The sequence below is a fragment of the Pan paniscus genome, chromosome 10 (genome assembly GCF_029289425.2).
Source record: "Pan paniscus chromosome 10, NHGRI_mPanPan1-v2.0_pri, whole genome shotgun sequence".
Lineage (NCBI taxonomy): Eukaryota > Metazoa > Chordata > Mammalia > Primates > Hominidae > Pan > Pan paniscus.
Window position 1 is genome coordinate 13364633 of NC_073259.2, and position 12040 is coordinate 13376672.

At 44.7% G+C, this 12040-nt stretch overlaps 1 protein-coding gene across 8 annotated transcripts in view; it reads right to left on the bottom strand.

Moving 5' to 3' along the window:
- Positions 1-6478: 6478 nt before the first annotated feature.
- SLC2A14 (solute carrier family 2 member 14) overlaps positions 6479-12040 on the bottom strand; it is a 60580-nt gene continuing 55018 nt past the window's right edge. For all 8 annotated transcript variants that reach the window (XM_034935280.2, XM_034935275.2, XM_034935283.3 and 5 more), the window contains 3 exons: positions 11103-11204; positions 9457-9660; positions 6479-8503 (listed from right to left, as the gene is read on the bottom strand). In XM_034935280.2, the coding sequence (XP_034791171.1) occupies positions 8285-8503; positions 9457-9660; positions 11103-11204 (525 nt within the window). In that variant the 3' untranslated portion in view covers positions 6479-8284. The remainder of the gene's footprint in view (positions 8504-9456; positions 9661-11102; positions 11205-12040) is intronic.

Below are 12040 nucleotides of genomic sequence, written 5' to 3' on the forward strand. Positions count from 1 at the left end.
ACTACAGTTGCGCACCACCAACGCCAGCTAATTTTTGTATTTTTAGTAGAGACGGGGTTTCACTGTGTTGGCCAGGATGGTCTCGATCTCTTGACCTGGTGATTTGCCCGCCTCGGCCTCCCAAAGTGCTGGAATTATAGGTGTGAGCCACTGCGCCCGGCCAAAAATATTTTTTTAAATCTAAATGTATATCAATAGGACTTTCCTTAAATGTGTTATGATATATTGGAGTACTTATGTAGCCATAAAAAACAAAAAAGATGGCCAAGTGCAGTGGTTCATGCCTGTCATCCCAGCACTTTGGGAGTCTGAGGCTGGTGGATCACAAAGTCAGGAGTTTGAGACCAGCCTGACCAACATGGCAAAACCCCGTCTCTACTAAAAATACAAAAATAAGCTCGGCATGCTGGCGAGTGCCTGTATCTCAGCTACTTGGCAGGCTGAGGCAGGAAAATTGCTTGAACCCGGGAGACGGAGGTTGCGGTGAGCTGAGATTGAGCCACTGCACTCCAGTCTGGGCAACAGAGTGAGACCCTGTCTCAAAACAAAACAAAACAAAAACAAAAAGGATGAAGCAGATTTAAATGTATGGGAAAATTCCATTATTAAGGTAAAAGAGCAGATTCGTTTATAGGTTAAGGTGATCCCATTCATGTCATATATGGAGATAAATTAAGTGTGGAAAGATAGATACAGATATAGAAATAAAAGTAATAGTTATCTCTAGGAAATAAAATTAGGAGGCATTTTTTGCTTTTCCTCTATTTTTAGAACATATCTGACAAAAATAATAGATAAATCTATTTGGAAAGCATAAGAGTAGCCTCTATGGAACTAAATAATTGGTAGTAAAAGTAACATTTCCGTGAACATTTTTGAAATATGAAAATAACTCAAGTACTTGTACTGATACCTTTAGGACATGCTAGAATACTGGAACTCTTGCTTTTGAAACACAGATTAGACTGTCGCTCTTTGGGCAAAGCCATTAAGTCAATGTCAAGCTCACTGAGAGAGTCACACCCCCCTCTAGTGGTCTACCGTGGCACTGGGCTCACCAATCTCCCAACTGTTTTACAATGATAGGGAACTTTCCTTAACCATCACATGTTCAGGGACAAGGGAATGGATGCCCAGACATATTCTTCAATTACATGTGGTTCAGGATAGAAATCAATTGAGAATGATGGATCAGATATACTCAGATGTACTTGATGAAGTAGAAGGTCCTCTAAATGGAATAAACTGGAGGCCCTAGGGGGAAAAAATGGATTGAAAACCTTAGCAGAATAAGTGACACTGCTTTTAGAAGTGATTCATAGTGGTTATAAACTAAGCCAGCAGGCAGACATGGAAATGTTCTTGGAAGAGTGTGTTTAGATATTGTAATGATGATACAAATTTGCTGAGGACATTGGAAAAAAGAAATCTGTTGCTGTGGAGTTTAACTAAAAGTGTATCAGTCTCTTTCATCTTTTTTTTTTTTTTTGAGTCCTGCTCAGTCGCCAAGGCTGGAGTGCAATGGTGTGATCTTGGCTCACTGCAACCTCCACCTCCCGGGTTCAAGCAATTCTCCTGCCTCAGCCTCCTGAGTAGCTGGGAAGTAGTTGGGATTATAGGTGCCGCCACCATGCCCAGCTAATTTTTAATTTTTGTATTTTTTAGTAGAGACGGGGTTTCACCATGTTGGCCAGGATGGTCTCAATCTCCTGACCTCGTGATCCGCCCACCTCGGCCTCCCAGAGTGCTGGGATTACAGGCGTGAGCCACTGCGCCCGGCCTCTCTTTCTCTTTTGTCACCTATTTAGCTTTAGAAAATTGGGTAGCAAGCCCGCAGGTGTGTATGAACAGGGCCACGGTTGAACAAAGACTGACAGAAGGCAAGCTGAACAGAGTGTCGGAGTCATAGGATTGGCTTCAGCTTCCCTCACAGTTTACAAGAGATCCTTGTGGAGATTCATGGTCAAGATCATCTATTAGCTGAGGAAAATTCAGAGTTTATTAGAATCAGAACATCTAGCACAGCTATAGTATGGGACAGGTGCGGGACATCCAGCAACATGGCACCAGGGAGGTAGGCTCCTGGGATCTACCGCCAGTCTTTAGGAGTAGTTCACAGCCCAACACTTGTGGGGGGTGACGTGAGCTAGTCATTTTGGATTGAAAGCTTGATGTTGCAAATATTATGTTGTAGAAATTCTGGATTCTCTTGTGTTCTTCTGGGCATTTTGTATTTTTGTTCTAGTAGGCAAAAACGTTATCTTCCCAGCAACGAGCAACAGCTGATCTCTCTATCCTGAGCTAGGGTCTTCATCTGCTGCTTTTTGGCCTGGAGACACCTGTGCTTGCAAAATTCGCTGGTCAGTCAGGAATTTGGGCAGAAAATATGATCAGACTTTTAGGAATGACTTTCTCTATGGTTTTTTCCCCCCCTTTTTAGTTGTTTTTGGTAGGATTCACTCCTTTTTTTTTTTTTTTTTGAGACGGAGTCTCGCTCTGTCGCCCAGGCTGGAGTGCAGTGGCGTGATCTCGGCTCACTGCAAGCTCCGCCTCCTGGGTTCATGCCATTCTCCTGCCTCAGCCTCCCAAGTAGCTGGGACTACAGGCGTCCGCCACCATGCCCGGCTAAATTTTTTTTGTATTTTTTAGTAGAGATGGGGTTTCACCGTGTTAGCCAGGATGGTCTTGATCTCTTGACCTCACCATCCACCTGCCTCGGCCTCCCAAAGTGCTGGGATTACAGGTGTGAGCCACCGTGCCCAGCCAATTCACTCCTATTTTTCAAACTGCTCTGTTGGTTTTGGGCACTTCCAGCCATAAAATTTCAGCTTTCTGCACACGGCCCTGGGTTCATTCCCCAGCACCATCAACAACAACAACAAAAAAATAGATTTCAGTTTTCTGTCACCTGAGCTGTGGAGGAATGAGGAATACATTCATTTTTTAAATCTTTTTTTTTTTTTTTTTTTGAGACAGAGTCTCGCTCTGTCGCCCAGGCTGGAGTGCAGTGGCGCGATCTTGGCTCACTGCAAGCTCCGTCTCCTGGGTTCCTGCCATTCTCCTGCCTCAGCCTCCCAAGTAGCTGGGACTTACAGGCACCCGCCACTACGCCCGGCTAATTTTTTTTGTATTTTTAGTAGAGACGAGGTCTCACCGTGTTAGCCAGGATGGTCTTGATCTCCTGACCTTGTGATCTGCCTGCCTCGGCCTCCCAAAGTGCTGGGATTACAGGCGTGAGCCACCGCACCTGGTCAATCATTTTATTTTTAACATTACTTATTTTTATTTTTTACTTTTTTTCAGTTTACATTTACATGAGCATTTATTTTTTATTTTTTATTTTTTTTGAGACAGTGTCTGGCTGTGTCACCCAGGCTGGAGTGCAGTGGATCGATCATAGCTCACCTCAGCCTCGAACTCCTGGGCTCAAGTGATCCTCCTGCCTCAGCCTCTCCAGTGGCTAGAATTACAGGCATGCACCACCACACCTGGCTAATTGTTTTTATGAAATAAAATTTTTTTAAAATTTATTTTTGTAGAGACTGGGGTCTTGTTACGTTGTCCAGGCTGTCCTTGAACTCCTGGCCTCAAGCTATTGTTCTGCCCTGGCTTTCCAAAGAGCTGGGATTATAGGCATGAGCTACATGGGCCGGTCCAAACTTAGTGTACTCTTTTTTGTCTTCTCCCAGGCTGGAGTACAGTGGTGCTATCATAGTTCACTGCAGTCTCCAACTCCCGGGTTCAAGCAGTCCTCCCACCTCAGCCTCCCGAGTAGCTGGGATTATAGGTGTGCACCACCATGCCCAGCTAATTTTTTTTTTGAGATGGAGTCTCCCACTGTTGCCCAGACTGGAGTGCAATGGTGCGATCTCGGCTCACTGCAACCTCCGCCTCCCAGGTTCAAGCGGTTCTCCTGTCTCAGCCTCCCAAGTAGCTGGGATTACAGGCACATGCCACATTGCACTCTGCTAATTTTTGTGTTTTTAGTAGAGATGAGGTTTTTCCATGTGAGCCAGGCTGCTCTAGAACTCCTGGGCACAAGTGATCCGTCCACCTTGGCCTCTCAAAATGCTGGGATTACAGGCGTGAGCCACTGCCGCTGGCCTGACTGTAGGATTTATGAGGCTTTACCTTGTCTAAGTTTATGGGTTTCTGCTCCTACCAGGAAGGTCCTATTCTTTCCCTGCTTTTCTCAGTGTTCCTACCTTTCAATAATAAAAAAACAATTGGCCGGGCGCGGTGGCTCACGCCTGTAATCCCAGCACTTTGGGAGGCCGAGGTGGGCGGATCACCTGAGCTCAGGTGTTCAAGACCAGCCTGGCCAACATGGTGAAATCCCGTCTCTACAATACTACAAAAATAGCCAGGCACGACAGCGGGTGCCTGTAATCCCAGCTACTGGGGAGGCTGAGGCGGGATAATTACTTGATCCCTGAAGACTGAGGTTGCAGTGAGCCGAGATCACACCATTGCACTCCAGCCTGGGCAACTGAGAAAGACTCCATCTCAAATAAATAAATAGTTAATTAATTAAAAAAACAATTGTAATGTGAAAGGCTTGGTCGCTCGAATCTGAAGTCCAAGCTAGTCAGGAGGCTGAAGCCGGACAGTTGCTTGAGCCCAGGAGAATAGCCCGGGCAATACAGTGATATCCTGTTCCCCTCCTCCGATAAAAAATAATTATAATCCTTGGGAAGACAAATTTTAGTATAATATACTTTTTTTGTTTTTTGAGATAGGGACTCTGTCACTCAGGCTGGAGTGCAGTGGTGCGATCTTGGCTCATTGCAGCCTCAATCGCCTGGACTCAGGTGATTCTCCCACCTCAACCTCCCAAGTAGCTGGGACTACAGGCATGTGCCACCATGCCCAGCTTGTTTTCTTTTGTTTTTTGAGATGGACTCTCCCTCTGTCGCCCAGGCTGGAGTGCAGTGGCGCGATCTCGGCTCACTGCAAGCTCCGCCTCCCGGGTTCACTCCATTCACCTGCCTCAGCCTCCTGAGTAGCCGCGACTACAGGCGCCCGCCGCATGCCCCACTAATTTTTGTTTTTGTATTTTTAGTAGAGACGGGGTTTCACCGTGTTAGCCAGGATGGTCTCGATCTCCTGACCTCGTGATCCGCCCGCCTTGGCCTCCCAAATTGCTGGGATTACAGGTGTGAGCCACCGCGCCCGGCCGAAGGATTTTAAGTAGGATAGTGATATACAAGTCCGACTTCTGTATCTGCAGATGCAAAGAACTACAGATGGAAAATATTTGGAAAAAAAGACAATATAACAATAAAAAACAATACCGTTTAACAATTATTTACATTGTATTAGGTATTAAAAGTAATCTAGAGATGATTTAAAGTGCATGAGATGATGTGCATAGATTATTTGCATTTAAATCATCACAATAATAATTATATGCATTTTTTTTTGAGACCAAGTCTTGCTTTGTCACCAGGCTGGAATGCGGTGGCGTGATCTCAGCTCACTGCAAACGCCGCCTCCCAGGTTCAAAGGATTCTCTTGCCTCAGCCTCCTGAGTAGCTGGGACTACAGGTGCATGCCACCACGCCCAGCTAAGTTTTGTATTTTTAGTAGAGACGGGGTTTCACCATGTTGGCCAAGATGGTCTGGATCTCTTGAACTCGTGATCTGCCTGTCTTGGCCTCGCAAAGTTCTGGGATTACAGGCATAAGCCACTGCACCCAGACTATATGCATTTTATATAAGGGACTTGAGTATCCCTGAATTTTGTTATCTAAGAAGGGGTCTGGGAACCAGTCCCCTGGGGATGGCAAGGGACTGCTGTATGTCACATGGATGCCCTGACAGCAGTGTGGGATGAATTGTAGAGAGCAAAGACTGGAGGAGGAAGGAAGTGGAAAGGAACACAAGAAAAACAGAAAAAAAAAAAATAACTAGTTCTCACTGGGGAAAGAAAGCAACATAATTCATCAAGTATGAAAAGCAAGGCACGAAGGCTTTTTCACTTAATCTGCATAGTAAACACATATTGCTATTCTCCTTTTTTTTTTTTTTTTTTTTTTTTTTTTGAGACAAAGTCTCACTCTCGTCCCCCAGGCTGGAGTGCAATGGCGCAATCTTGGCTCACTGCAACCTCTGCCTCCTGGGTTCAAGCGATTCTCTTGCCTCAGCCTCCCGAGTAGTTGCGATTACAGGCACCTGCCACCACGCCCGGCAAATTTTTGTATTTTTAGTAGAGACGGGGTTTCACCATATTGGCCAGGTGGTCCCAAACTCCTGATCTCAGGTGATCCGCCCTCCTTTGCCTCCCAAAGTGCTGGGATTACAGACGTGAGCCACCGGGCCCGGCCAAATATTGCTATTCTCTTATGTCTGAGACTCTAAGAACAGAGTCTCATACAAGTCTCAAGGTCACAACAGGTACTGAGTAGCCAACTCAGGATTTAAAGCTGATTTTGTTGTTACAGGAACGGCAAAAAATAAATAAATAATGTGCTTGTGATGTCGTGTACATTCAGAATTTTTATTTTAAAACAAAGAATCAAACTAACAATAATGGAAAATCCATATGGAAATATTCACAATCTTCTCAGTGAGAAATAGGAAAACGACTTCCCTGCCTTACTGCCAAACTGAGGAGCCAGAAGTTGACGTGAAGTTGGAAGGTCACCTTTCCAGCTAAACCCCACTCCATAGCTATGTGCATTTTTATTCAAAGTCTCCACGACCAGAGGGAACAGTGAGAACTGAGAACCAAAATACTGTCACTGGCAAGGGTTTGGCTAAAGGGTCTGAGATGTGTAAGCATCAAGAAGGGGAGAGAGATTGAGCAACATATGAAAAAGGGGCTGTAGGAACAAACACAGAGAAAATAAGTCAACAATAACGTACTTCCACCCAGAGCAAAGCGACAGTGCACACACATTCATCCTCTCAAGTGTGGGCTGCACTGCACATTGACTCATACTGTCTAAACCTGGTTTATTGGAAAGATTCAAGTCCCCTGAGGGCATTCGGCATAGGACCACAGTGACATGGTAACAGACATACGCAAGCGTGCTGTGAGCCTAAAGCAACAATCCACTTTAGATAATAATCTCTCAGAAAAAAATTCTCTCCCAGAGCTGAGGTTACAAATTCCAAGTTTGCTATAAACATTCTTTGGGGAATTCCTTTAAAGGTATGAGTTAAAATAAAACAGAAAATCAACACCTAAAATCTCCTAAAGAACAAAGTGGAGAAATAATGAATCTCTACCAAGAACCAATTATTTTAGGTTTCTCATTTGGATGGCTCTCCCACGAGATAGGTGGAGGGATTACTTCAAAAGTAATGAGACTACTACAAGAAGGAGTTATTTCATCCAGTGAGGGGAACAGGCTTTCTAGAAATCACTTTCCCTTCCCTCGACTCCATCCAAAATTAGAACCCATCAACCGCCATTAACTACAATGCCCATATTAGTTAATAATCCTAGATTTCAAGTACTACTACATGTAAACTATTATCTTAAAGATAAAGTTCCAAAGGAAATGAGTAGCTTTATTAAATAGGCATACAACTTTTCTGAGAAATCAAAGAGTTTCCATCTGAAGGACAGAAATTGTTAAGAGGTAACGTACAGACCTCAGGCACCACATCATTTACCCTCCAATAATGAACAACATTTCTCCCTGAATTCTTATTGCACCTTAACCTCTCCAGCATCAAATCTTTTACTCTATAACCTCTCTTTAAACACCTCTCTCTAATCTCAATTTCCTTCTGTTTTTATTATTTGGCAAAATTACACTTAAAAAATAAATATTTTTGTAATTTAACCAGAGGATAAAATAAATAAAACTAGTTAATTTGCCGTGTAGAGCTGTATGGAAGTGAGGAAGGTGCTCTTACATAAACCCCCTCTGCCTTCCACACTCACATGCATCTGCTTCCTGGTAAGTCTGAGGTTGGGGCAACTGCACCTTTCTTTTCCTCTCCTATATCCCCTAGTGCGGCAATATCAGAACCCAAGGGAGGAAAAGCTGGCAAAGTTGTCATATGCCAAGCGGCCAATCCCTCCTGAAATGAAGGTAGGTTCACTCGGTCTCTCCTAAGCAGAACAGCATGTCCAGGAAATAAAATATTTAAAAAGCCATTGAAGATCTAACAAACCGCAGCCTTGGGGTGCTCATGGAGTGCGTGGGATGAGAAAGGAATCAAGTAGCAGCATTCAGAAGCAGTCCTGGGTTCATCCTGATGAGGTCTCTCCCTTGTTGAGGGAGAGGTGGCTTTCCCATGCCGGGAGGGAGGTGGAAGGAGGCATGACTTAGACATTGGTGGTGGTCTCCTTAGCAGGCTCAATGCTGTTCATCTCCATGACGCCGTCCTTTCCAGATCTATCTGCACCGTGTGCCTGCCCTTCAAAGGCCCGTGTGATATCCTCAAAAGTCCTGCCACGGGTCTCAGGGACTTTGAAGAAGGTAAAGGCCAAGAAGGTAATGAGGAAGCCGGTGAAGATAATAAAAACGTAGGCTCCTAAATAGTACTAGTGAAAGGACAGAAAAAAGAAAGGTTGATATAAAAATCTGGTCATTGACAAATTCAATTTCCTTCACATTCATATTTCCAATAGGCTTCAAGCTATAACCCTTCCATATTTAATGAAAACATAAAGGTTTCTTCAGAGATTTACTTATGATTCTATTGCTAACTTACTATATTTCTCTGTATTTTTCTTTCTGTCATTCTTTTTCATTAAAGTTAGATGCTTCCAAATGTCTACTGAGTATTTTTGGACTTTTGAGTATTATTATTATTATTATTTGGAGATGGAGTCTCACTCTGTCACCCAGACTGGAGTGCAATGGCAGGATCTCGGCTCACTGCAACCTCCTCCTCTTGGGTTCAAGCGATTCTCCTGCCTCAGCCTCCTGAGTAGCTGGGACTACAGGTGCCCACCAGCACGCCTGGCTAATTTTTGTATTTTTAGCAGAGATGGGGTTTCACCATATTGGCCAGGCTGGTCTCAAACTCCTGACCTTGTGATCCGCCCGCCTTGGCCTCCCAAAGTGCTGGGATTACAGGCGTGAGCCACTGCACCCGGCCTTGAGTATTATTTTTAAAATCTGTGTTGCTGAGCTGGATGTGGTGGCTCATGCCTGTAATCCCAGCACTTTTAGAGGCTGAGGCAGGTGGATCCCTTGAGGCCAGGAGTTTGAGACCAGCCTGGCCAACATGGCAAAACCCCGTCTCTACTAAAAATACAAAAAAAAAAAAAAATTGCTGGGAGTGGTGGCGGGTGCCTGTAGTCCCAGCTACTCAGGAGGCTGAGGCAGGAGAATCGCTTGTCAGTGAGCTGAGATCGGGCAACTGCACACCAGGGCGAGACTCAGTCTCAAAAAAAAAAAAAATATATATATATATATAGATAGATAGATAGATAGATAGATAGATACATAGATAGATACATAGATACATAGATAAGGCGAGTTTACTTACAGCAGCGGAGGGGAAGAGCAATCCGACTAGGAAGTTGGAGGTCCAGTTGGAGCAGCCGGCCACTGCCATCGCAGCTGGGCGGGGGCCCTGGCTGAAGAGTTCGGCCACAATAAACCAGGGAATGGGGCCTGGTCCAATTTCAAAGAAGGCTACAAAGACCAAGATAGCCCCAATACAGACAAAGCTCATCCCATTATAGTGATTCTGTAAGAGGAAGGAACACAGAAGATTAAATTTAAAGACACTATAACCCAGGATCTAGGTTCCCAGAGGCAACTAATGGCAAGCTCCTCCTGTCCTGATGTACAATACAAAGAGTGGCTGTGGAATCAAAAGGCTTGGATTTATTTTTATTTTTATATTTATTTTTTGAGACGGGGTCTTACTCTATTGCCCAGGCTAGTGTGCAGTGGTGCTATAACAGCTCACTGCATCATCCACCTCCTGGGCTTAAGCAATCCTCCTACCTCAGCCTCTCAAATAGCTGGGACTTGAGGCATGTGCCACCACACCTGGCTAATTAAACAAAAGTTTTTCGTTGTTTTTTTGGCTGGGCACTGTGGCTCACGCCTATAGTCCCCAGCACTTTGGGAGGGTGAAGTGAGTGGATTATTTGAGGTCAGGAGTTGGAGACCAGCCTGGCCAACATGGTGAAACCCTGTCTCTACTAAAAAACACAAAAATTAGCTGGGTGTGGTGGCGCATGCCCGTAATCCCAGCTACTAGGGAGGCTGAGGCAGGAGAATCAATGAAGCCTGGGAGGCAGAGATTGCAGTGAGCTGAGATGGCGAAATTGCACTCCAGACTGGGTGACAGAGCAAGACCCTGTCTCAAAAAACAAAAACAAAAAAATACTTTTTCTTTTTTTTTAGAGACAGTTTCTTGCCATGTTGCCTAGGCTGGTCTTGAACTTCTGGGCTCAAGCAATCCTCTCACCTTGGCCTCCCAAAGTGTTAAGATGACAGGAATGAAGCACTGCACCCAGCCAGGCTTGGATTTTTGAATCCCATCTATGTGATCTCATATATGTCACTTTGTACTGAGACCCCGTCATCATCCATAAAGTGTGATTACCTTGATATTATTTTAAGAATTAAATTAGGCAGGGCACAGTGGCTCATGCCTGTAATCCCAGCACTTTGGGAGGCCGAGGCAGGTGGATCACCTGAGGTCGGGAGTTCGAGACCAGTCTGACCAACATGGAGAAACCCTGTCTCTACTAAAAATAAAAAATTAGCTGGGCGTGGCGGTGCATGCCTGTAATCACAGCTACTCGGGAGGCTGATGCAGGAGAATCACTTGAACCCAGGAGGTAGAGGTTGTGGTGAGCTGAGATTGCACCACTGCACTCCAGCCTGGGCAACAAGAGCAAAACTCCGTCTCAAACAAACAAACAAAAAAAAGAATTAAATTAGATAATTTATTTGATAAACCATAATAATGTTCTCTAAATGTAAAGATTCTAACAGTTTACCTCCAGTTCTCTGATGACCCATGTTTCTTAAAAACTCTGGGCATCTTGCTTCTCTCCTCTGACTTTATTGACAAACTGCAACCTTAACAACCCACCCCTTGTGTCACAGAAGTCAAGTGTAACCTCTCTTCTTTCCCCCTCCCTTGCTTTTCTTCACTCAAAGAGCACTTACCTTTAATAACAAAGAAACAGTCATGAGCATGGAACAAAAAGCCATCCCTCCAAGGCCTATCATATGCAGAGTCCTTCTTCCTGCCCTTTCCACCAGAAATAGCTGGAAGACGAATATGACATGAAACTTCAGTTTTCCTTTCCATGAAAACAGCATCTGAGCTACTTGAAATCTGCCTTACCAACAGCAGGACACTTGTTATGGATACCCCTCCTGTGATTTATGATTTTATATACATACATATTGTGTTCCATTCATAGGTCCTGGCTCAAAATCCCCATAGCCCTTGGTAGAGTCTTTTGTCATAATGTTGGGATGCTTCAGGCCTTAGGAGCAGGTCTCAGATAACAGAATTCTTCTCTGACTTTCTCCTGCCCTCCCACTTGGCAGGAGGCTAATCTGACTGTGGGTCATAAAACCCTCATTTCAGAGAGGGTCCTGCCCCACACCCTAGAGAAAGAAATGCTACAGAGAGGCCAACAAATCATCTAAGCAGACAGGCCCAGCTGGGTTCAGATCATTCCCTTTTTGTCCAATCACATGTCAGAACAGTTGTCCATGCTTCAATCATGGAGAACCAATTAAGTCTGCATAAAAGGCCCAAAAGGCAGGGTGTGGGGAGCTTCCAGATATCTGAACCCGTGGAAGCTGACAGGAAGGTCAGCAACAACTCATCTATGTGCTAGGAGTGCACCCCAAGCCCACAGAGACAGAAGCTCCCATGCTCAGGATCCCTCCAGACCTCACCCCGTGAATCTCTTCATCTGGTTGTGTATTTCTGTGCTTTAAAATATCCTTTAAATCAAACTAGGAAACAATTTTCCTGAGTTCTGTGAGCCACTGTAGCAAATTAATCAAACCCAAAGAGGGTGTCGTGGGAATCCTGATCTACAGCTGGTGAGTCAGAAGCACAGGTAAAACAACCTGGAGCTTGTGAC